Source organism: Salvelinus alpinus, chromosome 38, assembly GCF_045679555.1.
Source record: "Salvelinus alpinus chromosome 38, SLU_Salpinus.1, whole genome shotgun sequence".
Lineage (NCBI taxonomy): Eukaryota > Metazoa > Chordata > Actinopteri > Salmoniformes > Salmonidae > Salvelinus > Salvelinus alpinus.
This window is the reverse complement of record NC_092123.1, coordinates 5,945,513-5,969,800: the sequence shown is the minus strand read 5'-3', so window position 1 is coordinate 5,969,800 and position 24,288 is coordinate 5,945,513. Positions and strand designations below refer to the sequence as shown.

The 24,288-nt window shown below is 45.9% G+C and overlaps 2 protein-coding genes across 5 annotated transcripts in view; both read left to right on the top strand.

Moving 5' to 3' along the window:
• LOC139566276 (cytoplasmic protein NCK2-like) overlaps positions 1–16,726 on the top strand; it is a 55,326-nt gene extending 38,600 nt beyond the window's left edge. Inside the window, exons 2-4 of one of the 2 annotated variants that reach the window (XM_071387342.1) lie at positions 5,366–5,604; positions 14,307–15,061; positions 15,342–16,726. In XM_071387342.1, the coding sequence (XP_071243443.1) occupies positions 5,379–5,604; positions 14,307–15,061; positions 15,342–15,536 (1,176 nt within the window). In that variant the 5' untranslated portion in view covers positions 5,366–5,378 and the 3' untranslated portion in view covers positions 15,537–16,726. Of the gene's footprint in view, positions 1–5,362; positions 5,605–14,306; positions 15,062–15,341 lie in introns of both variants that reach the window. The other variant, XM_071387341.1, reaches the window with a different exon arrangement.
• Positions 16,727–18,563: 1,837 nt separating this feature from the next.
• otos2 (otospiralin 2) lies at positions 18,564–23,379 on the top strand. 3 transcript variants are annotated; one of them, XM_071387532.1, is made up of 4 exons: positions 18,564–18,732; positions 19,037–19,109; positions 20,910–20,942; positions 22,616–23,379. In XM_071387532.1, the coding sequence occupies exons 2-4, from the start codon at positions 19,046–19,048 to the stop codon at positions 22,807–22,809; spliced, it is 291 nt and encodes a 96-aa protein (XP_071243633.1). In that variant the 5' UTR covers positions 18,564–18,732; positions 19,037–19,045; the 3' UTR covers positions 22,810–23,379. The 3 variants fall into 3 exon arrangements, with proteins under 3 accessions (XP_071243633.1, XP_071243634.1, XP_071243632.1); XM_071387533.1 differs by having other exon boundaries at positions 18,565–18,718; positions 22,619–23,379; XM_071387531.1 differs by having other exon boundaries at positions 18,568–18,718.
• Positions 23,380–24,288: the final 909 nt, after the last annotated feature.

Below are 24,288 nucleotides of genomic sequence, written 5' to 3'. Positions count from 1 at the left end.
TGGTTGTCTTTATAGCACTCTGCTGCTCTCATACTGAGTCATACAGGTTTCCCGTTTGAGGTGGTTGTCTTTATAGCACTCTGCTGCTCTCATACTGAGTCATACAGGTTTCCTGTTTGAGGTGGGTGTCTTTATAGCACTCTGCTGCTCTCATACTGAGTCATACAGGTTTCCTGTTTGAGGTGGTTGTCTTTATAGCACTCTGCTGCTCTCATACTGAGTCATACAGGTTTCCCGTTTGAGGTGGTTGTCTTTATAGCACTCTGCTGCTCTCATACTGAGTCATACAGGTTTCCCGTTTGAGGTGGTTTTCTTTATAGCACTCTGCTGCTCTCATACTGAGTCATACAGGTTTCCCGTTTGAGGTGGTTGTCTTTATAGCACTCTGCTGCTCTCATACTGAGTCATACAGTGGCATGGTGACGAGCCTCTCTTCCAGTCGCTCTCCTGGTCTTCACATTGATCATCATTGGTCCTCTTGTCCTCCTTTCTCTAATGAAATACATCACTCTTTCTTTCTCCCTCTCTGTCTTTCTGCCCCCTCTCTATCCCTCTCCATTTGTATTACTCACCCCAACCTTCTCTCTCACCCCCCCATGTTTCTCTTAGTCTCCCCCTCTCCTCCCCTTCTCTCCTGGTTCTCAGACGAATGAAAAGGATCCTCAAATTGGATTACAGAGCTAGGTGAGATGGAGATGAAGGAATTGGCTAAATTGGGCCTGGTTAAACTCGTTAGGAATCTCTCTCTACAGGCAGCTCCGACCCTGCTGCACATTTATGCAAATACACTGAAAACTGGTCCACGTCCTCCTCAGCCTCCTGATCCTATCCCCTCTAGGGTAATCTCTGCTCTCCTGACCTCCATAAGCACTCTCTGCTATTGGGTATAATAATGCTTTTTTTATACATGCTTTGTGCCCTAATGATCTATTAAAGACTTTAATAATAACTTTAAATAATACCTTCTTAACCTTCCTCTCAGTTCAGTATTATATTTGTGGAAATGCACAATATACATAAGATGCACAATGAGAAATAGTGATTTTTGTAGACCACTGTGTGTGTGTGTGTGTGTGTGTTTAGATGAGGCTGAGATCTTGACCTTCTGTCTCAGTTCTCTTCTGAGATGCCAGAGCAGGTCACGATCTTCCAAACCCTCCTGAATAAGCCTCGGACAGCTTGTCTCCATCTTCTGAGAAGAAAATGCATTATAGTTATTTCTCCGTGTTGTCAGATTCCTATACTCTACCATAACTGTTTTGACTGATTTAAGGTGTGCGCAATGTTCTATTTCCCTTTTATGAAATATGATATATCTCCTGAAGAACTTACCACGGCACCATGCTGGCGTTCCAATGCACACCGAGCTGAACAGGGTGTGAGCAAACAGAGCGGAGTGGTGATGGAACAAGACGACAACCTAGCTGAGTTTGTACGTCTCAGGTCAAAACACGGATAGCCATTGCTATCCATAACGATCATTTTGAAAAGATTGTCATTTACATGATTACTTTAGAGAGGGAAAACGACCGCTACGGATGTTACGCCCTCCGTTATGGATGTTACGCCCTCCGTTATGGATGTTACGCCCTCCGTTATGGATGTTACGCCCTCCGTTATGGATGTTACGCCCTCCGTTATGGATGTTACGCCCTCCGTTATGGATGTCTTATAGAGACATTCAAATCTTAAAGATTTCTTGGCTCAAAATCTATCTTAACGCGTTTGTCATTTTGAGGTTTAGTACATGGTACATCATGATTGTATAATTACAGGCAGTCTGAATATAGTGTACAAGGCCAGGCACCAGAACCTAATACATCATCTTTTTTTCTCTTTATCAATATGATTTGTATCCAAGATACTGCCAATCCACTTTTCTGGACACTGAATGAAGTCTTTATATTTTGGGGTGCTTTCAGTTGAAAAGTCACTCCAGGGCTTTTAACAGATTGTTGATAAATACTCTTCTCATCTTTCTGTCTAAAAAACAGTACTGCCATGTATGAGAAATTCACTTCAGCATATATTTGGCAAGAGAATCTTAGCTAGAACACATACATTTATTCAAGATATCAACAATTGCTTCAGGAAAAGTCTGAAGAATACTTCTCAGAACCAGCACACTAAATCTGGTGAATGCAAAAGCTTCTGAAGCTAAGATATCACATCAGTAGCGATGGGGGAAAATTGATGCACTTACATATCGAGAATATTTTTGACAATATATTGTATCGTTTTGACTATCGCAATATTCCTTTTGCGCTAGTTGACTGTATCTGAACCAAATGTTTTTCCTTCATAGCTTGTTCTCCATCTTCTTTTTTAAATAGAGGGCCAAACTTGTTTTCTCATGACCGTTACATTACCTGTCTCTTGTCCGTCTGCAGCAGACATATGGTGAACAATATGTTTGGACCGTGGAATCGCAATAAAATCACAGTATTGACTCGCAATACATATAGAATTTGTGAAATTTGCAATACAATCATATAGGCACCTAAGTATCGCGATAATGTCATATATTTACAAGACAGTAGAACACGCAAACAAAACTCAAGACACTTACATTTGTTCTGTATTGCTTCATGAACACCTCATATCCATAACTAACACTGGTTGACAGCTGTGAGTGGAAGAACAAGCTCTGTGAGTCCTTTCTAAAAGCCATGAAATACGAAAGTGTAAAAAACGTTTTTTGAGACTTGGCCTCCTACTCTGTAATGGTCAAAATTCATGCAATTTCCTCTTTAAACTGGTATAAAAAAAAATGGTGAACTGCAACGTATAGACCTTAAGCATAATTGTGAATGTAATTTAGTTTGGAAATGCCTAACTTTATTTGTATATGCTTAGGTTGACTTTCCCACGGAATCATCCAATGCTTGGGATAAAACCTACAAGGTCTTTTAAAGAAAAGGAGCTTAGGGTACAATCAGACAGAAGTCTAGTTGACGAACTAAAACTGTAAAGTCAATAAAGATGGTTTAATATGCGTTGAGGTTAATATGTTTTACGGCTTTGCAATTTGCATATCTGTTTTCAGCATTAGGCCCAAAAGCAACTTCTGCTTGAAAATAATGCACTTGTTTGTGTCTTTAACCCTGCCAGTTGATGAGAGAAGACTGACAGCCTTTATCAGGCTCTTCCTGCCCTACGGTCATGGATGAGAGAGGAAAGAATTCCAGCAGTGTGACATCATCACTCTCAGACAATAGTGGCTTTCTCTTGCTGGGTCACTGAGGTTCTTTACTGTAGCCTTACTGAGTCATATCGAACTCAATGGGCTGTAGAAATAACAGCGAATCAGTAAAGACACAACTCTTGCAGGCCCACATACTTGTTTCCTGGACCCTGGTTAAACCTATTCTTAGACTAAAGAGCACTTTCAATCGAGGCACGCGTGCTTTTTATTCGAAGAGTTTGATCTGGGTCTGCGAAACTGTCCTTCCGAGTTGAAAAGAAAGACCGTATGAACTGTGAATAAGGCGGTCTCAGTCAGGCGGAGAAGTGGCCAGTGGTTAGTGTGGCAGCTCTGAGGTGTGTGCATTATCATTTTTGCTTGGCGCCTGGAACCCCCCAGCCCTCCCTCCCTGACTTGTCAAGGCCGTCCCGCTGAAGGGTGATGGGTGAGAGGGCTGGGGACTCCGGTGCCGGCTGGCTCACAGCCTCATCCCCGTGGAGGGTGTCAGGACGATGTGGGAGCGCACCTCTGACTGGCCCTGGAAGGAAAAACGGCCTGTCACTGCAATATCTCTCGGACACCACACAGTCTTGCTGGAGACACCATCCAGTAAGAGATCACTCCATATTCTCTCTCTCTGTCTCTCTCTCTCTCTCTCTCTGTCTCTCTCTCTCTCTCTCTCTCTCTCTCTCTCTCTCTCTCTCTCTCTCTCTCTCTCTTTCTCTCTTTCTCTCTTTCTCTCTTTCTCTCTTTTCTCTCTCTCTCTCTCTCTTTCTCTCTCTCTTTCTCTCTCTCTTTCTCACTCACTCTCTCTCTTTCTCATTCTCTCTCTTTCTCACTCTCTCTCTTTCTCTCACTGTCTTCTTTTCTACTTCTCATCTCTTTTACTCCCCCCCATGTCCCTAATGTCTCTATCTTGGTATCTCACTCTTGTTTTTTTTCTCCCTCCCTCCCTCCCTCCCTCCCTCCCTCCCTCCCTCCCTCCCTCCCTCCCTCCCTCCCTCCCTCCCCTCCCTCCCCTCCCCTCCCTCCCTCCCTCCCTCCCTCCCTCCCTCCCTCCCTCCCTCTCCATGAATAGACACCAGTCCTTGTGTTGTTTACCCCCAGTGTGCAGCAGCACTAGTTATCTCCTGGATCTGTTTGATTTATTCCTTATTAGGCCTGCAGGTGCTGGCTGCCTTACCTCCCTCCCTCTCTCTCTCTCTTTCTCTACTCCCTTCTCTTTCTCTACTCCCTCCTCTTTCTCTACTCCCTCCCTCCCTCCCTCCCTCTTTCCATAAGCCGTGTTTTATAGACACATTTAACATAGAACAGTCCTCTGCTCAGTGTGTCACTGAATAATTCAGTACATTTAAGATGAATAAGAGAAGCTGGTAAAAGGGAGAGGCTCTTCTGTGGTTTGGAAGTAAAGTGTGAACTCCCAGCTTAGTGGTTCCTTTGATTACTTACCTCGAGTCCTGAGTGTCACACATACTCATTTACGCACACACACACACACACACACACACACACACACACACACACACACACACACACACACACACACACACACACACACACACACACACTAGGTAGGTCTCAGCCAACCTGGATTACAGGGCAGAGAGGCTCCGCTCTGCCAGATGTCTTACAACAACAGGCACGCGAGTGCCAAGACAAGGCCTGCACACAGTCAGTCTGAGACACACACAGACCATAGTGGTGGATGGCACCATCCCTCTGAGATTGGCTTCAGAGTGTATGTGCGTGTGTGTGTGAGAAACATGTTCTCTCTCTCTTTCGTGTTTTTCTAGGGTTGCACGGAAACGGCTCACCTCATTATTTTATTAATGCGTGTGTATTGCTGGTGTTCATCTGTGTGTGCATTTTCGCGTGTTAAGTGCCTTGTTAACTAGGGCAGGGACGATTCCTTAGTATCGTGGCAAGGAAACAAAACACAAAGTGGATTTGACTTCTTTAGGAAAACAGAGCTAATATTGTAAACGAACATCATCATGTCGTCATCCAGAGTCACATGTACTTATTGTCCTAGCTATAGCTCACAATATTTTACATACATCGTTTTTAAAGAATTTTTGCCATGGAAAGAATATCGTGATAAGGGCATGGTCACAGCCCTGCTGTTAACCCCACCCTGGCCTAACAGTATGTCTCTCTCTGTGTCTCTCTCTGTTCCAGAAGGACTCCATGAAAAATGACGGAGGAGGTGATCGTTATAGCCAAGTGGGACTACTCGGCTCAGCAGGAACAGGAACTTGACATCCGGAAAAACGAGCGGCTGTGGCTCCTGGATGACAGTAAGACCTGGTGGAGGGTGAGGAACGCCTCCAACCGGACCGGCTACGTACCCTCTAACTATGTGGAGAGGAAAAACAGCTTAAAGAAGGCCTCGCTGGTGAAAAACATCAAAGACACACTCGGTGAGTTGGGTTAAGTGTGTAGGTGGGTGGACGGGTGTGTGTGTGTGGGGGTGTGGGGGTGTGGGGGTGTGGGCGTGTGGGCGTGTGGGGGTGTGGGGGGGTGGACGGGTGTGGGGGTGTGGGCGTGTGGGGGTGTGGGGGTGTATGTGTGTTTGTGCGTGCGCGCGTGTGTGTGTGTATGCGTGTGCGTAAGACAGGGCATCTCTCTGGTGTTTTCTAGGGGTGCACAGAGGCGGTGTGGCACACACAATCTCTACATTGGGCTAAGTAGTGTGTGTGTGTGTGTGTGCGTGTGTTTTCTTCTCTGCTGTTTTCTAGGTGTGCCTCCACAGAGGCGTCTCACCTCATGTGATTCATGCGGATGAAACACTGTTAAATGCTTGACTACCTCACGCACTTACACTCTCCGGTTAGCAATGATTTCTCAAGGATGGTGATTTGTAAACAGTATGTTTAATACAGGAGACTTTTGTTTTGTAAGGCATCCCTTAGGCTATTCGTTATCAGGCAAGGGAAAGCTGGTGTGATCGATGAGGAGAAATTCCGGTATTGAAGCAGCTTTTGTTCAGGCATTGAAGCATCTTCTTCCAAGGTCAGAGGAGGTAAGGACTAATTCAATATGAAGTGCAGGGGTTTTCTAGGATTAGCTGATCTCTGGTAATTCTCACTGTGGAATAATAGGGTAGAACTCTCACCCTTATTAGGCTAATGAATTAATCTCCGTTGGTAGAAACTAAGATGTTCATACTCACAGAGAATTGGAGAGGATTTCCAATGGCGCGAAAAGGCAAGATAATGCAATTTTCATTATTTTCATTTTATTTTAATGGTCGACACTCAAGAGTGATACGAGGCAATAGGAACTGACGTTGTGATGAGACGGAACCTTGCCATCCAATGTTATCAGTGAAGAATAGACGCTTGCATCAGAAATGCACAAGATAGATGAGACGTCTAACTGAAAGATTAGGATAACTAGCCAAGAGGATTTCTCCCACTACTTTGCCTAGTTGTCAGAGGTCTTGACAGTCAATGCAATTAAAAACCTGCAGTTTGTCTGTTCCCAGTGCGTGCGCGCGCGCACGCACACACACACACACACACACACACACACACACACACACACACACACACACACACACACACACACACACACACACACACACACACACACACACACACACACACACACACACACACACACACACACACACACACACACACACACACACATACACACAGAGAGAGACCCAGTTTTTGGTTCTAAATGTTCCATTGCCATACTAGCTACAATGTTCTTATCCCTTCCTTGCTAGCTAGCCAACTACGGCTAACTTACAGTCACGTCAAACAGTGCATCCAGAATAACAGCGAAGTAGCTGCATTTGCGTTTGTTTAAGCTGTTTTCTAGTGACATTTATTTGGGTACATCCATAACAATGATCTAATGATGCACAATTTCGCCTGGCATAGAACATGTGCTCTCTCGTCAGGACACTGTAGTTCAGAGGAGCTAACCAACAACACAGCTAACACAATCGCTTCAAACTGAAGCTGGAAAGTCTGCAAACTAGCGGCACTACGTTTCGTTTGACCTGTTCTCTGTTGACATTTCTTTGTATATGTCTATAAAAATGATGCTGATTCATGATTTCGACTGGCTGAGAAAAGCTGCCTGTCTGTCTTGTCCTGACTCCCGAGCCCGACATGTTCATTACTACGGGACAGCTGGAGATCAAATGTCAATATTGAAACAATGTTGCAAATGTCAGAGAGACAGACAGCAAGTTCAAATACAAATCTCCGCTATTGAAAACCTATTGCTATTCTGAAAGAAATGGGAGATAATGTCTAGATGCTTTTTACAGTGGAGATCAAGTTTATAAGTGGTCTGGCTGGGCTGATGAGACAGTAGATTGCGCAGTGAGATTGAACAGTGTAAATTGGCATTGGAATGCGGTTTTAACCAATCAGCGTCCAAGATTAGAGCCTCCCGTTGTATAAATCGTGAGCAACCTGAGGGTGATTTAAGCTGCTAACAGTGACACATACTCTTCCCTATCAATCCAACTATTGATCAATTAATGTAACCCTGGAGACACTGTTTAAAGGGGGAACTCTATATCCACTACAGCTCTCTTTGTTCTCTGGGCCCAGAGCGCTGAGAGCACTGAAATAATGTTGTCAGGCCTGTAGTGAGACAAAGAGCTTTTTGGCTTTGCATGCACGCCACACACACACACACACACACACACACACACACACACACACACACACACACACACACACACACACACACACACACACACACACACACACACACACACACACACACACACACACACACACACACACACACACACACACACACACAAAGCGAGATCACAGGAGCATAGCTGGAATAGTTATTGAGTGTTCTCTCTCTATGAGATGGAGGCAGATGAAGTGCTGTGAGGTGGGAGGCGAGTGTTACGGCTTTGTGCATTCCTCACACTCAAATACCATCAGGCTTACGTACTGTACACCGTGATTCCTAATGCGGACACACGCTTAAACATACGCTTAAACGCACACACGCCTTGAACACACACACGTGAACTTGCTGACTGCTATGTTCTTGTTGTATTGAATGGGTTGCATTCCCAATGGGGATGAGTAGAAATGTCAGACCATAAACCAATCATCTCCAGCCACCTGCTACAACCTTGGCTTCCTCCAAGGACAACCCCTGTATGTGTGTGGCTGGACCTCCATCTGTTTTCTGATTGGTTATTACCAGGGTTACTTCAACCAGTGACACGTAATGCCTTCTCCAAGGCAGGTGTTATGCGATGTTTTCACTGGAATCACCTGAGAGACAATATTTGCTTCAGTCACCAGTTGATTTGAATCCTATCTAGTGTAGGCCTACTTATTTTCTATGTTTATTTAGTCATAAAGCTGTGTGTGTGTGTGTGTGTGTGTGTGTGTGTGTGTGTGTGTGTGTGTGTGTGTGTGTGTGTGTGTGTGTGTGTGTGTGTGTGTGTGTGTGTGTGTGTGTGTGTGTGTGTGTGTGTGTTCGTTCCATCCTAAGTAATCAGGTTTGTCCAGTACATAATCATCTCTAACCACTGAGGTGTTATAATTGCCAACACAACTGCAGCCCTATGTAGTGATTGAAATGACCTCCGTTTCTGTGTTGGAGCTGGGTCTACTGATACGCTTCCAGTGTGTTCTTAGCTCTCCATTGGGTGCCAGTCAGTATAATGCTCTGCCTGTGGAAACGTTGGCTCCGTTCACCTTCCCACAGAGAATGACCTGGTGCCAACCCAGCTAGGATGAAACTCAACTCAATGTCCTCAGTTCATCTCAATGGAACAGTTCACATTGGGTGCATCAGAAATAGGCACCCTGTTCCCTATATAGTGCACTACTTTTTTTAAACCAGAGCTCAGGTCAAAAGTAGTGCACTATATAGTGAATAGGGTGCTATTTGGGACACAGACAGTCTTGCCAACAGGAACCATTCAAAACAACTAAAACTATAATCTATCTTAATGTTTCTTTACGGGCTATTGAATAATCATGACATTAAACAAACATGAGTTGGGTAATGAACCAATAAGGCCCGAGGGGGTCTGGTATATGGCCAATATACCACAGCTAAGGGCTGTTCTTAAGCATGACGCAGAGTGCCTGGATGCAGCCCTTAGCCGTGGTATATTGGTCATATACCACAACCCGTCGAGGTGCCTTATTGCTTTTATAAACTGGTTACCAACGTAATTAGAACAGTAAAAAGAAATGTCTTGTCATACCCGTGGTGTGAGTCCGATATACGACGGCTGTCGGCCAATCAGCATCCAGGGCTTGAACCACCCAGTTCATAATGACGAATAAATAATGTTTGTCGAAGATGAGGCTAATTAAAATTGGCTGACATAAGGCAGTCAAGTGGATTTAATTGTGTTTAAATTAACCCTCCAAGTACAGTTGTCTGTTGAAGATATTTTTAAGAAATTACTCTTGCTTATCAGTGACTCTGTAAACAAGGTGGTTAAGAGGCCTTTCCTCTTGATTAACTACATTCTTTATGAATCTTGGCACTCTGCAGACCTCATTCTGGTGTGCTACTTCCATTTGATTTGATGTTTTCTCTCTCATAATGTCATCGTAATGAGGGTGGTGTTCAGGCCACTGTAAAAGCTATAGGTCACTGGCTCTGTCAATACGCTGTTCAACCACTCAGGGCTGGCAGTTGGACATTGTTGTTACGGATTGATTTGTTGCCATGCGATGTATATGGTCACGTTGTCTTTGCTTACAACTTCAGTGGCCCAATTTAGTATGCTGCTCAGGTAGGGGAGACGATGTGTCTTCTAGTTAACCAGAGGGTTGCTGGTCAGTGCTAAATGTTAGCGTTTTGAAAGTGTGTATTTTCAAGCTGATCGTATTGCAGTCCTGATATAAAGATCAAACCACGTTGTGTTTGTCCGGAACTTGTGAAATGCGTTTGACAAAAAGTGGTGCTCGGCTTACTCCGAGCCAGGTGCTGATACTGCTGAAGTTTCTTCCTATCTGATTGAAGAGAGTTGTCAAGGGAATTGAGTCTGTGATGGGCGATCTGAGGACAGTAGAACAGACCGAGAAATGGCTGCTCAGACAAGAACGACTAAGGCTCGATTTGACAAGTGACAGAGAGCGATGGGGAGCTGTAGAGGGGTGTAGAGTTAAACGATTAGAGTATTGTCTGGGAGACGAGCACTCTCGCCTCCTCTACTCCCTCCATCCTACCACACTATCTTCCTCTCCATCTTCCTCCATCCCTCTCTTCCTCTAAGTACACCCACACAGCTTTCCCAGCTATCATCCAGAAAAAAACGCCATTTAGATCAAATGAGTTCCCGTCAAACATCAGATAATCATCTTACTCTGTTATTCAGCAGTGATTGTGGGGTAGATATAGGTAGAAATAGCCTAGGTATTCGTTTACAGTATATCCTCCTTGTGCTGGAAATTCAATTTCAGACCGAGGCATGGAGAAGAAAATCAGCTTTATGAAAATTGAATAAAGCAAAAGTTGTTGGCAAGTGATTCATTGGTCTCATACCACACCTTAAGTGAAGTGTCTCATCGGGAGAGAGAGGAAGGAGGGGGAGAGAGAGACAGAGTGGGAGGAGGGAGGGAGAGCGAGACATCGTTGGAGGAGGAGGTAGGAGAGAGAAGAGGGAGCGAGTGAAAAGAGCGAGACAGACTGGGAGAGAGCGGAAGAGAGCATCGCTGCTTTCATGGACACTAAGTGCCACCTGGACTCACATTCTTCTTATGGATCACACTGCTACTTAATTGGTCCACCGCCCACCATGCTATTATCTATTATTGGAGACCATCAGTTTTATATTGCAAAGAGAACATTCTGACTAAGCACGGCCTGTTCCATTTGTCAGCCCATGAAATGGGCCTATATCTGGGATTGATACTGAATAGCTTGGCATTCACTTCTCATCAAATTACTTTCTATTCTCACTCCTCCAGTACCACTGCAGTAGCCATACATGATTAGTGTTACTCTGCAATCACCATTGTGCTACATTGAACAGTTGTCCCCAGGTCCTCCACATTGCTTCCCTGCAGCGAGCTGGATGGGGTTGTGCCTGGCCTGTTCTCCTTCATCAGCGTAAATTAAGAGCGTATCGTTAAGCATCGACGAGTCAGCTTTATGGGTCCACACTGTGACTCGCCTCGGGCCTGGTGGGTTGGATGACTTGGTGAGGGCCTAGTTGGATGGATGACTTCGTGTGGGCCCAGTTGAATGGATGACTTCGTGTGGGCCCAGTTGGATGGATGACTTGGTGAGGGCCCAGTTGAATGGATGACTTGGTGAGGGCCCAGTAGAATGGATGACTTGGTGAGGGCCCAGTTGAATGGATGACTTGGTGAGGGCCCAGTTGAATGGATGACTTGGTGAGGGCCCAGTTGAATGGATGACTTGGTGAGGGCCCAGTAGAATGGATGACTTGGTGAGGGCCCAATTGAATGGATGACTTGGTGAGGGCCCAGTTGAATGGATGACTTGGTGAGGGCCCAGTTGAATGGATGACTTTATTTTTTTGTATTTTACCCCCAATTTCGATCTTGTCTTATCGCTGCAACTCCAACTGACTCAGGAGGCGAAGGTCAAGTCATGCGTCCTCTGAAACATAACCCACCAAACCTTAGTGGGGGCGACTGTGAGTTAGCGTGTCGTTACTGTTGTGGTGTGTGAGCGCAACACAGAGTACCTCGTTTGTTGTTGCATGCTGCAGAGGAATGCTGCAGAGGAATGAGCATGAAAGTCATGGATCAGCTGTCAGTTTGCCAAGGAAGGAATGTGTGTGTGTCATCTCTTGTTGTGTGTGTGTTCATAGAAAAGGTTGTGTGTGTTCATAGACAAGCGTGTGTGTTTAAATGCCAATCTCCCTGCCTGCCACTTGCTCTACAACCCTTGAAATGCCATCGGCCCTACCATGTAAAACAACAGCCCAGTATGTAAAGCGAATGTTAGCTTTTTCCTTTATTTCTGTGAAAGCTATAAATAGTGACCGTGCCTCCTCCTCACAGTTTGTTGTGTGAGGGGTGGAATGGCCTGTTGATGGGGGATAGTTGTGACAGGGGCTAAGTGATGGTATTTCACCATCCTTCGTCCCCCACCCACCTCTCAAGGTCACCGTTTCCCAAATCGCTCCCTTTCCCCCCCCAGGCTGAAACAGAAGCAGCTTCTTACCCCAGTTTTCCGTGTGACGCTGCCACTGGCCTTTCTGTGTCATGATGGAGGCTGATTCATGGAGACGAGGGCTTCTCGTCATTTTAACTCTGAGGGTGTATTATTCCGTTTGTTGTGGGTCTTATTTGACTCAGTCGGTCCGTCATGCTGTTCGTCTCCATATATGCGTGTCCGGCGTGTGTGTGTTTCTCAGTATGTACTGTAGGATCTAGGCTAGTCTATGATTGAACCAGTATCAGGACAAAGGAGCCTCTTCCAGACCAAAACAATACATTGAAATGTTTTCGGTTCCTTGTAAATGTTTATTTAGTAATTTATTTGGAAGTACATACCGGGCGTAACGGGAGTAAATGACGATAGTTGCAGGCAAGGCGTTTTTAGTCAGTGACATGTATTTTAACAATCTAGCGCTTGCAGAGCGTGTGAATGGTAACTTTCTGGGCAGAGAGGAGATCTCGTCATATACATCGTCTCCTCTTTTCACGAGGGCAGTACTATTACAGGAGACCCGAGAGCAGGTCTATGATTTAATCATGTTTTTTTGGTCCCACCGGCTTTGTGTCATCATGTTATCTGTGTTGCGTGTAACTGGGCATGTGCAAGCTATGTGATGCTTCCCGTGAGCAGGTGTGTTTGTAATTGTGAGATGAGTTCCACATTTGAATACAAGTGTATGTCTCTGTGTGCGTGCCTGCTTATTACAAACCCGTGTGCAGCCCATCTCATCTCCAGGTTTGCGTGCTCTTGTAAGTCTGCTAAGAACGTTGCTGTACACTCACAACAAAGACCCTCCTTGGTTGGCTGCGTGCTCCGTCAGAGCAGAAGGCCAGTTAAGCGTCAAGAACACAGAAGGTCAGAAAGCCGCCTTGTTTCATGCATGAGATGGGGAGTGGTGGAGGATGAAGAGGGGGGGGGGGGGGTGGAGGAAGAGATGGGGGAGATGGAGGAAAAGGGTTGTTTGTGACCTTTCGGAGTGCTCCCCTACCTGGCTGAGAGGGTTGAGGTTCATTCTCTCTGACACTAGGCTTTCAATGGCAATGATCCTCTTCCTTCTGCTTGCATTAGTGATTCTCTATATTGTCTTAAATAAATGTGTAAATGTTCAGAGAGCGAGTTAGAGGGATTGAGAGTCTAAAGTGAAAGGAGTAGTCTATTTTTCCGGGAGTAGTTTACAGTGGGGGACCGGTTTGGGGGGTTGTTATTGAAAGAGGTTAAAGGTCAATATTTTCCAGCGAGAGAGCCAACAGAACAAATGGCACCTTATTCCCTACATATTGCAATACTTTTGACCAGAGCCCTGTGTTTTGACCGAGCCCCATAGGGCTCTGGTCAGAAGTAGTGCACTATGTAGGGAATAGGGTGCCATTTTGGATGCAGTCCATGTCCACCCTCCCGACCACCTCAGTGTCATCTGATCTGCGTTTCCTGTCTCCTAAACAGCCTTCCTGCACAGTGGTCTGGTCAGTAGCTGCCTGAGAGGAATTAACATCGCCTGTCAATACCCAGAACCCCCCTTGTCTCTCCTCTGGCCTTACCTCCAGTTTCCTTCCGGCACTAATTACCCAGAACCCCTCACTCCCCCCTAACTCTACCTGAAGTGTTTGCCTCAGTGTTTGCCTCAGAGAGAGGTGGTGACCTCCTAACCACGGACCGTCCTCTACCATCAGTACTAGGAGCTAATTAACTCAGCTTGCTGCTGCACTTCACTTGCAGGCTGTTTTTTGAGTAGCGTAGCTGCCTGCTCAATCTCAATGACCACGTAGGGCTTTCTGTTTGGAGCCATTTTCTCTAGATGTACTACACTCTAGCCTCAGGACTTTTAAGCTAATATGTTGAAGGGGGACTTTTTGCTATGTTATTCTGCTCTGATGTGGAGCTACTGCTGAGATCTTCAATTTGTGGTATAAATATTTATTGTCTATTGTACTAAGTTATTTCTCTCTCTCTCTCTCCCTCTAAGGCCTGGGGAAGACGAAGAGGAAGACGAGTGCCCGCGATGCCTCGCCAACGCCCAGCACGGACGCAGAGTACCCGTCCAATGGTGGCGGAGGTAGCAGCGCCGAGCGTATCTACGACCTCAGCATCCCAGCCCTGGTCAAGTTCGCCTACGCGGCGGAGCGGGAAGACGAGCTGACACTGGTGAAGGGGTCAAGGGTCATTGTCATGGAGAAGTGTAGCGACGGCTGGTGGCGAGGGAGTTCTGAAGGTCAGGTAGGCTGGTTCCCCTCTAACTATGTCCTGGAGGAGGGGGAGGAGGAGGCTGCCTCGGGGGACCTAAGCGGAGGTTACCCAGGACAGGGGGCAGGGTCGGGAGGGGTGATCAACGGGACCACCAGGGCGCTCCACACTGTCCAGACGCTGTACCCTTTCAGCTCTGTGACAGACGAGGAGCTGAACTTTGAAAAGGGCGAGGTGATGGAGGTGCTGGAGAAACCGGAGAACGACCCTGAGTGGTGGCGGTGTCGGAGCGCCCGTGGACAGGTGGGCCTGGTGCCAAAGAACTATGTGGTTATCCTTAGCGACGATCCGGCCCCCGGGGGTGGGATGGGCTCGGGCCCCCACTCGCCCCAGATCAACTACACAGGGCCGGCCCGCGTGGGAAAGTTTGCCGGGAAGGACTGGTACTATGGGGGAGTGACCAGGCATCAGGCAGAGTGTGCGCTCAACGAGAGAGGAGGTCAGGGAGACTTCCTGGTCAGAGACAGTGAATCATCGGTGAGTGGTCGAGAGAGAATTGTGATTGGTGGAAATGGGGGGAGAACAGTTGATTTGTGTTCCTGGTTATGTATATAATAATGTACTCTATGGTTTACAATAGCCTTATCATACTGTGTTTTGAGCTGTTTTTATTGGGAAAGCTGTCTTGAGGGAAACTGCATTAATTCAATGGGATGGGTGGACTTTGCAGTAGATCTATAGCCCCCTCTAGTGGCTTAAGAATGAAACTCCATGGCAATGATCATCCATTTCTTATCTCTCGCTCTCTCTCTCCCAGCCCAGTGATTTCTCCGTGTCCCTTAAGGCGATGGGAAAGAACAAGCACTTCAAGGTTGCGCTGGCGGAGGGGGTCTACTGTATCGGCCAGAGACGCTTCAGCAGCATGGACGAGCTGGTGGAGCACTACAAGAAAGCCCCGATCTTCACCAGCGAACATGGAGACAAACTCTACCTGGTCAAACCGTTGCTGTGACCACACACACCCACACACACACACAGACACACACACATGCTCGCATACATTTGCATACACACACACTCACACACACACACACACTCCGGACCCCGGTGCTCGGCCTGGCCTAACAACAAGCCTTATTACTAGACTTTCCACTGACTGATTGAGCACAGCAATATCCACAGGTCTGCCCATGCCCCTTCAATACAGGAGCTACCAGTCACCATAAACTCAACAGTAAACAGTTAGCACGGAGAGAGACTCAAATGGTACATATTGGCCATCGTAGCTCAGATTCCTTTCAGAATAATGACATTGAGTCCTGTCCAGAAGTGTCCAGAGAACGCCTTCACTAAGGGACCGTCTGTAAGCATCTGCTCTTCGCCTTGGCTGACAACTCCACCTCCTAGTAAAGCCCTGCCGGTGCCTCTAGGTTTTTGGAGTGAGCACGGATGGGGATTTACAGTCAAAGGTTCCTTCACAACAGCTACATAACACCATGAACGTGAATATTTAATGTGTTGACATTGACATCACATTATCACTGGAGACCTTTTGAATTTCTGGGGGGAAACAAACAGGAGGAGAGACAGCTCTTCTCTTTTTGCTTGTCTCCAGTAGGTGTTGTTGCTTCGTCTGTCGTTATCGAGCGACCCGTCGTTTGCAGAAAGTAGTATTACGTTTCCATAAAGACTTGTACCAGAAAGAAAGGCACCTCAAATGGTACTGTATTTAACTGATAAGGAAAGGGCGCCCTCTGTAGGTGTATTGTGGAATGGACACTGTCAGTAAGCTGCGTCGAATGTCGGTGGATGTATACCAACCGACCATGTGCCACACCCACTGCTCAAATGTTCGCTTGAACGTTCTCTTCGAATCGACCGCTTTCCTCAACGTCCGAGTGAAAACGTCGCTGTCCGAGGACGGGGATTCAAGAGCGATAGGAAAACGTTTTGTTGGGTTGTCTGTTTGCCAATGAAAGTCTGTTCAACATTTGTTTCCTGCTTTTTAAAAAGAAAAACTGTCTTAATGTTACTGAGCACTGTTATTTAAATCTTGTTTTCAGCTGTGTATGTATATTTAAAAAGAAGAATAAGGTGAATATTATATGAAATTAGATACAGCTTAAAGGTACTGTACTCCAAGACGGTGTGGTGACTGAGGAATGAAATACTTTTGTTCAATTAAAAGTTTTTCCAAAATAAGCTTTCTGGTTGCACATTTGTCTGCAGTGTGTCATTTTATTCCCGTTCGCCTTTTTAAAAGATTGTTCAATCTTCTTAAATTCGAATACATTCAAATTGCATTTCTGTATTTACCATCTTCCACCAACAGATGGCAATGTTACTGTAGGTAGGATTTCATCATTTCAGGACCTGAAGGCCCATCCTGATGCAAGAGCTTCGGCAACCACAAAAGTGCTTGCTTCCTTTACGTCTTGTCAGATCGTTTGGAATGTGTCTCCTTAATCCTGATACGGCATGAGATCTGGGGGGGGGGGGGGGGGTGTATTGTTTGTCCCAAATGGCACCCTATGGGCCCTGGTCAAAAGTAGTGGATTATTTAGGTAATAGGCCAGAGTACAGGCCTCGGTTTAAAGCTCATTCCTTCGACGATGAACGTGAATCCGACCATCACCCCTAGTGAGACAAAACTGCAACTCGTCAGTGAAGAGCACTTTTTGCCAGTCCTGTGGTTCAGCGACAGTGGGTTTGTGCCCACAGGCGACGTTGTTGCCGGTGATGTCTGGTGAGGACCTGCCTTACAACAGGCCTACAAGCCCTCAGTCCAGCCTCTCTCAGCTTATTGCGGACCGTCTGAGCACTGATGGAGGGATTGCCATCCTGTACCTGTCCCGCAGGTGTGATGTTCAGATGTACCGATCTTGTGCAGGTGTTGTTACACGTGGTCTGCCACTGTGAGGATGATCAGCTGTCCGTCCTGTCTCCCTGTAGCTATGTCTTAGGTGTCTCACAGTACGGACATGGCAGTTTATTGCCCTGGCTACATCTGCACTCCTCATGCCTCCTTGCAGCATGACTAAGGCATGTTCACGCAGATGAGCAGGGACCCTGGGCATCTTTCTTTTGGTGTTTTTCAGTCAGTAGAAAGGCCTCTTTAGTGTCCTAAGTTTTCATAACTCTGACCTTAATTGCCTACCGTCTGTAAGCTGTTAGTGTCTTAACGACCGTTCCACCGGTGCATGTTCATTAATTGTTTATGGTTCATTGAACAAGCATGGGAAACAGTGTTTAAACCCTTTACAATGAAGATCTGTGAAGTTATTCTGATTTTTACAAATTATCTTTGAAAGACAGGGTCTTGAAAAAGGGACGCTTCTTTTTTTGCTGAGTTTAGCTAGCCAGATCCAGTACAGGTGTTGCCGAGACGTAATGCTCCTGTAGAACTCCTCAGGGACAAACGGAGGTAAATGTGGACTGTATTTGAGGCCCCCGTTGTGGTCGTCTGTGGTTGAGGCAGTGGAGACGTACATAAAGGGGAACCAAGAGAGAACACAATCCTTGGCTCCCAGTTACAATATGTGAAAGACCATGTAGTGTTTGTATAGTGTGTCTTTTAGAATATTATAATGAATGCCATTTAGCAGATGCTTTTATCCACCGTCACAAATTGCATACATTTTCTAATGGGGGTTACAAAATCAATGTAGGTTATGAACTTTTGTCACTTTCAAGATCAAGATGTGCAGGTATTGATCGAACGTTTTACTGTACGTGAAAGGATGATTGATGATTGTGTTTTATTAAATGAATGTACAAATTTAACAGCCATCATATTTTCTGCAACAGTACACGATTGCCATGCTCAGGAGCATAAGCAATGGTAAGTTATCTAGATGGGTACAATCTGTCTGCATCGGACCTAGTTGGTGAGGGGTAAGAGAGTGTTGACATTCCCCTGCTCCCTCTTCTCCTCCGTCTCCCCTTCGTCCACAAAGGAAGCCTTTCAGTCCGTTGACATGTCTGCTTCAGGTGTGAGAAGTGGAGACTGGGTAGGAAAGACAGGGCGGTTGGTTCGGAGTTAAGGTATGGCATGTGGATCTGAAGTGTGAAGGACCAACATATCCTGGACAGTTCTGTTTACTGTATCTGTCCTCCCATCTAGAGTCTGGGTATATCTGGACATACACACACACACACAGAGCAAAAGGACCAAGAGCCCGGATCCAGCACCAGGTACCTGTATCAGTGTAAATTAATATTCTTTATTGATTTTGTTTTGGGTGTTTTGTCTGTTTACTGGGGTGGAAAATGTCAACATTGCACCTGCTGCAAAATCTGAAATGTACCTTCAAATGTTACATGTAGCTCTTAGTCTTCTTACTTGATTCAAACATTCTTTGTTGTGTCCTTCTGTTCTCTGACACAACTCCTCTCCCCAAGAGAAACCTTAAGATGTTAGAGAACAAACAAAACCATGTGGGGGGGGGTAAAAGCTGTGACAATTTCTCACAGTTTGTGGTTGTGTTTCTGTCTTTGTGCGGCCTACCACAGTGTAAAACCATGCCTCGTCTTTGTGTCTCAATGCTGCTCTGGGTCGTCCTGCTGGGTCTCCTCTCTCTAATAGGTGAGTCAGCCTGTTAGCGCTCCACAGAGGTGAGAGCCTCCGAGCCTGTGTCATTTTCATCAGTGATATTGGAAGGCATCCAAAAGACATCTCTTCAACGTTATTTTAACCTATTTTGCGCATAAGGGTAGTATTGGATTGTGAGGTGTACTTGGATGAAACTCAAGTCTGAAGTGGCGGCGGCCTCCTCTCTTCAATTCATCTCTCCAATATCTCTGTGGGCTGATGTGAAAGAACTGAGGAAAGAGCAAAGTTCACTACCTCTCTACTGGGTTCTCGGCTCTGTGTGCTGTAGATGGATAAGAGGAGATGGAGAGAGGAATCCTCCACTATTGAGACGTTAAAAGTGAGTTAAATGTTACATCTGAATGAGACTGTTATTGGCCTGCTGTTGTCTCTTACTGCAGTCTGGAGCAACTCTCAGAAACCGTCAACTGGAACTAATTACCTTGGAGATGCAGCCTGACAGTCAGTCAATTTGTTTCTCTGGAGGGAATGTTGTCCATTAGTTCACTAGGAATGTAACCTTCTGACAAACTACTCTGACATTTCAACAGCCGGTACAGTCAACAGCAACAAATAAAAGACCGGTATTGATTATTGTGTTTTTACTGGGTTCTGTCTCGATGCATCAAATATGAAGTTTAGTCCTCAACATTACATTGTTTATAGTCACACATTTTTCTGTCAACTTGGATTTTGTTGTGGAATATGAGGAGAACGTTTTGAAGGTTTTTCTTTCAAATGAAACGGATGCCCTCCCATGATATACGGTGTTCTTTGTATTGGTATAAGGACAGTTGGCACCATTTCTTCAACAGCACACCACAATACTGTATATTTAATTGAGCAGAGCTTCCTGCTTGCCTAGCCTACATAATGCATGTGCAATATTGGCTATTCAGAGACGTAGAGCTTTTGTCACAACATCCCTCCAAGATATTTGATTGAGTGGAAATGACGTTGTTTTGATGAAAAGCATCTGGTTGTGGGTCAGAATAGACCAGTCGTAGTTCATTCCCTTCTTTTGCTTTCTCCCTCTTTCATTTTCATTGAGACGATAGAAGTATCACACTGTGTGCCTACCTTGCTTAGCGCTCTCTAATCTCTGTTGACCAAGCTGAGCGTTTCTCTTTCCCCTCCTCTATGTATCCTCCCAGACCTGGGTCCAAATACTACTCGAGATTTTTCAAATACGTTTAGCGTTTGCTTCGGTCTGCCTGGAGTGCCAGACGGGCAGGGTTTGTATTTTCCCGACTATTCTATTGGTTCTATTGTGCCAGGCAAGCTCAATCAAGCCCAGATAAAGTATGTTGAAATGTATTCAAATAGTGTTTGAACCCAGGTCTGTTTCTTTCCACTGGGCTTTACCTTCTTCTTTGATCTGTCGCGACCTTCCTATCCTCTGAGGAGATTTAATAAAGGCTGTGAATGTCTGAATGTCAGAGCAGTCCAGGGCCAGGCGCAGCACATGGCACTTAGCAGTCAGCCGCTCCATATCCTCTTCACCCCCTGTCTTACACCTCACTGCCTCTGTCTCCCTCTCTCTGTCCGCAACACCCCCGTCTGCTAATCTGCTGCTGCCTGCCCAGCGTGTTGGGCAATGTCAGAGATAGAGACAAGGAGGGAGAAAGAGTTGATAGACAGAGATTTTTTTTTAAAGCACTCCTCAGTTAGACTAATTCACTTTATCTCTGTTTTGTCACAAGTCACCCATCAACAGGGCTGTGTGAGTCACCATGAAGACCCATATGGTGCCTTCGGTCTGAATAATTCTTGTCTTTTCTCCCTCGAACTCAGGGGCTGAGGAAACAGCAGGAGAAGAAGGCAAAGGTGAGTGTGGGAGACTGGGTAACCGGGGGCTACCAAGATGGGGTTGGATTCAATCAAACCAGCCCTAGAAATGTTGATTCAATATTTTGAGTTGTGCAACTATAGCTTGAAGACATACACTGAGTGGACAAAACATTAAGAACACCTACTCTTTCCCTGACAGACTGACCAGCTGATTCCAGGTGAAAGCTATGATCCCTTATTGGTGTCACTTGTTAAATCCACTTCAATCAGTGTTGATGAAGTGGAGGAGACAGGTTAAAGAAGGATTTTTAAGTTTTGAGACCATTGAGACATGGATGTATTGTGTATATGTGCCATTCAAAGGGTGAATGGGCAACACAAAATATTTAAGTGGCTTTGAACGGGGGTATGGTAGACCAGAACTAGAACCAACATCTCTCTACTGCATGCAAGTAGTGTAAATTGTATATAGAGGGCTGCTCTATGTCCTCAGAGGACCCTGGAATAGACATGTATTGACACTCACCAAAGAGGAGAAAGGGAGGGGATGGAATGTCTGCATGGAGGTCATGTGACGCTCAGTACTGTACGTGGGATAGAGAGAGAACACAGGTTGACACCAGATCAGGCCTCTCATACACTTGACTTTGAACGGCGTATGGTAGTAGGTGCCAGGTGCACTGGTTTTAGTTGGTCAAGAACTGCCACGCTGCTGGGTTTTTCACACTCAACAGTTTCCCCTGTGTATTAAGAATGGTTCACCGCTCAAAGGACATCCAGCCAACTTGACACAACTGTGGGAAGCACATGGGCCAGCATCCCTGTGGAACACCTTGTAGAGTCAATGCCTTGACGAATTGAGGCTGTTCTGAGGGCAAAAGGATGGGGGGGGGGGGGGGGTGCAACTCAATATTAGGAAGGTGTTCTTAATGTTTTGCACATTCAGTGTATGTACACACACAGCAAGGGACAAGGAGGTCGGTCAGAGGGACAGATGTAAGAGAAGACTTCCTTGGTGCCTCCACACTACGTAGTGTTGTTCCTTATCATATTCCTATAGTCTCTCACTCACACCGTTGTTATGTTTGAGTTGGGAGCTGTGGAGTGTTGTTGTCCTAGCCTGCTTCCCCAGCGTGGACCTGGCCCTCTCTCCCACCACCCCACAGTGAGAGGCCTATCTCTGGGCTTAGGGGATGTCCGGCGCCCCTCGCCCTGGTCTTTAATCAACCATAAGCCTGAGATGCTCAACGGGGGCTTTGGTTTCAATTCGAAGACAAGACGTTTTTTTTTACAAGGTATTATATTGACTTTGGTTAAAGGAATGCGGCTTAAGCTCAGGTTGCGGTGAAGGGGTGACAGAGAGGTGAACACGGAGAAATGAACGAGGCTCCTATGGTTGGTGTAGCAGGGAGGAAGGCTGGGAAGTGGGAAAATTGCCAGGGTAGATTTTCCCATTGGTGAGGCAGACTTCCCTTTAGCAAAGGTTCCGTACAGTGGTTCTATCACTGTCACAAACACACATGTATAATCAATGAATACAGATTGTGTGTTGATTGTGTATTACACTGAAAATAATGTATGTCGTAAACGGCTATCAATCCATGTCAAGTTGTGTCATGTGTCCAGTCTTAGTGAAGTGCAGTATCATTCACTCGGATTGGTTCCCTTTTGACGTCCTCTTCTCTTCTCGTGCTCTCATTGGTTCCCAGCAGCAGATTTGGGGCGTGAGAAGCGCAGCATGCCCAACTGGGCTCTGACCTCCTCTGACTTCTTCGGCTGGGTGGAGGCTCTGCGCGAGCATGCCGGTTATGAGAAGATTGAAGACTTGTCCAGAACCTTCTGGGCACACTTCCCCTCCGCCAGCCGCCTGGGCTATGAGCTGTCCGACCCTGACGAGGAGTGAGGAACCACAACCACAACAACAACAACGACGTATATAAAAACTGGTGAAGGATCAGTTTTGCCTTTTTAGATCCAAAAGAATAAGAGTATATGGACAGGGGGGACCTGTCTAGATCAGAGTAGGAATGCTGATCTAGGATCAGGCCACCCTGTCCATGTAATCTAATGAATTGTGATCTAAAATAAAGAAACTGATCCTAGATCAGCACTCCTTCCCTGAGACGCTTTATGATTACGGGACCAGAACTAGAACCAACATCTCTCTACTGCATGCAAGTAGTGTAAATTGTATATAGAGGCCTACTCTATGTCCTCAGAGGACCCTGGAATAGACATGTATTGACACTCACCAAAGAGGAGAAAGGGAGGGGATGGAATGTCTGCATGGAGGTCATGTGACGCTCAGTACTGTACGTGGGATAGACAGAGAACACAGGTTGACACCAGATCAGGCCTCTCATACACTTGACTTTGCCTTGTTTTGTGTCCATGAACAATAAATCTGTATGCGTTCTGTGTGTGAAACTGCTTTTCCACGACCCAATTAAACTCCCAGGGCCTGGAGATGTAACTCTTGTGAATAGTCTGTTTCTTTAAACTTGTCTTGAACAGCCGCTGCATGCAAAGCTCTCCTCCCAAAAAGATGTGCTTGGCGCAGAAGTTAGTTGTTAAACATTTGATTCATGGAAAAGTACAGTCGTGCAGCAGCTATCAACATGTTTGTCTGTCAGAATCCTGGCTCGCTTGAAACTACTACTCGGGTCTAGTTTCCTGAACACAGATTTTGTTTATTCTCGGACTAAAAATAACTTGCTTACCAGGCTTAATCCTTGTAATCAACCATATGCAAATCCACATACCAGAGATGTCTGTAACTATTGAGTGATTCAAAGAGCAGTGATGTGGGCGTGTTTGAATACTCCAAGAATTCATTTTTTACCTCTTCATATATGTGTGTTCTTTCCCCTGGCAGGCAGCAACTGCATGTTGAGAGAGATCAGAGAGAGGCAGTGAATATGACATGCCCGTGTAGCAGTGGCAGGGCATAGGGCATGCTGTGTAGTGGATTGTGGTGGCAAGGCATAGGGCATGCTGTGTAGTGGTGTGCGGAGTGATCACGCAACACGGGGGGAAACTTTGCCATTAATAACACACACTTTGAAGAAGAAGCCCTCCGCCAGTTGCCATGGTAACAGATGGACGGAGGGGATAGGTGGATGCAGAGTTGTTTTAAGGATGGGCCCCAGACCCAAGGGGATGGTGTCAGGTTAAGATGGTGTGTATCATCCTCATAGCTACACAGTACACCTAAACACTTATCTACGGCTGCCGGTTCTAAGAAATCAAGAACAAAAGGAGCATTGAGAAGCTGTGTGTTGTGTACAAATCTCATGAAGCGTGACCTTTCTCCTATTTCTCAGAATCTACCCAGTTTAAGTGTTAGTTATTCCCCCAGTGTGTGTGTGTGTGTGTGTGTGTG

Coding starts and splice junctions, on each gene's coding strand:
- otos2 (XM_071387532.1), top strand. CDS start 19,046: ATGCCTCGTCTTTGTGTCTCAATGCTGCTCTGGGTCGTCCTGCTGGGT. Junction 19,110..20,909: donor GGGTCTCCTCTCTCTAATAG/GTGAGTCAGCCT, acceptor CCTCGAACTCAG/GGGCTGAGGAAACAGCAGGA. Junction 20,943..22,615: donor AGCAGGAGAAGAAGGCAAAG/GTGAGTGTGGGA, acceptor ATTGGTTCCCAG/CAGCAGATTTGGGGCGTGAG.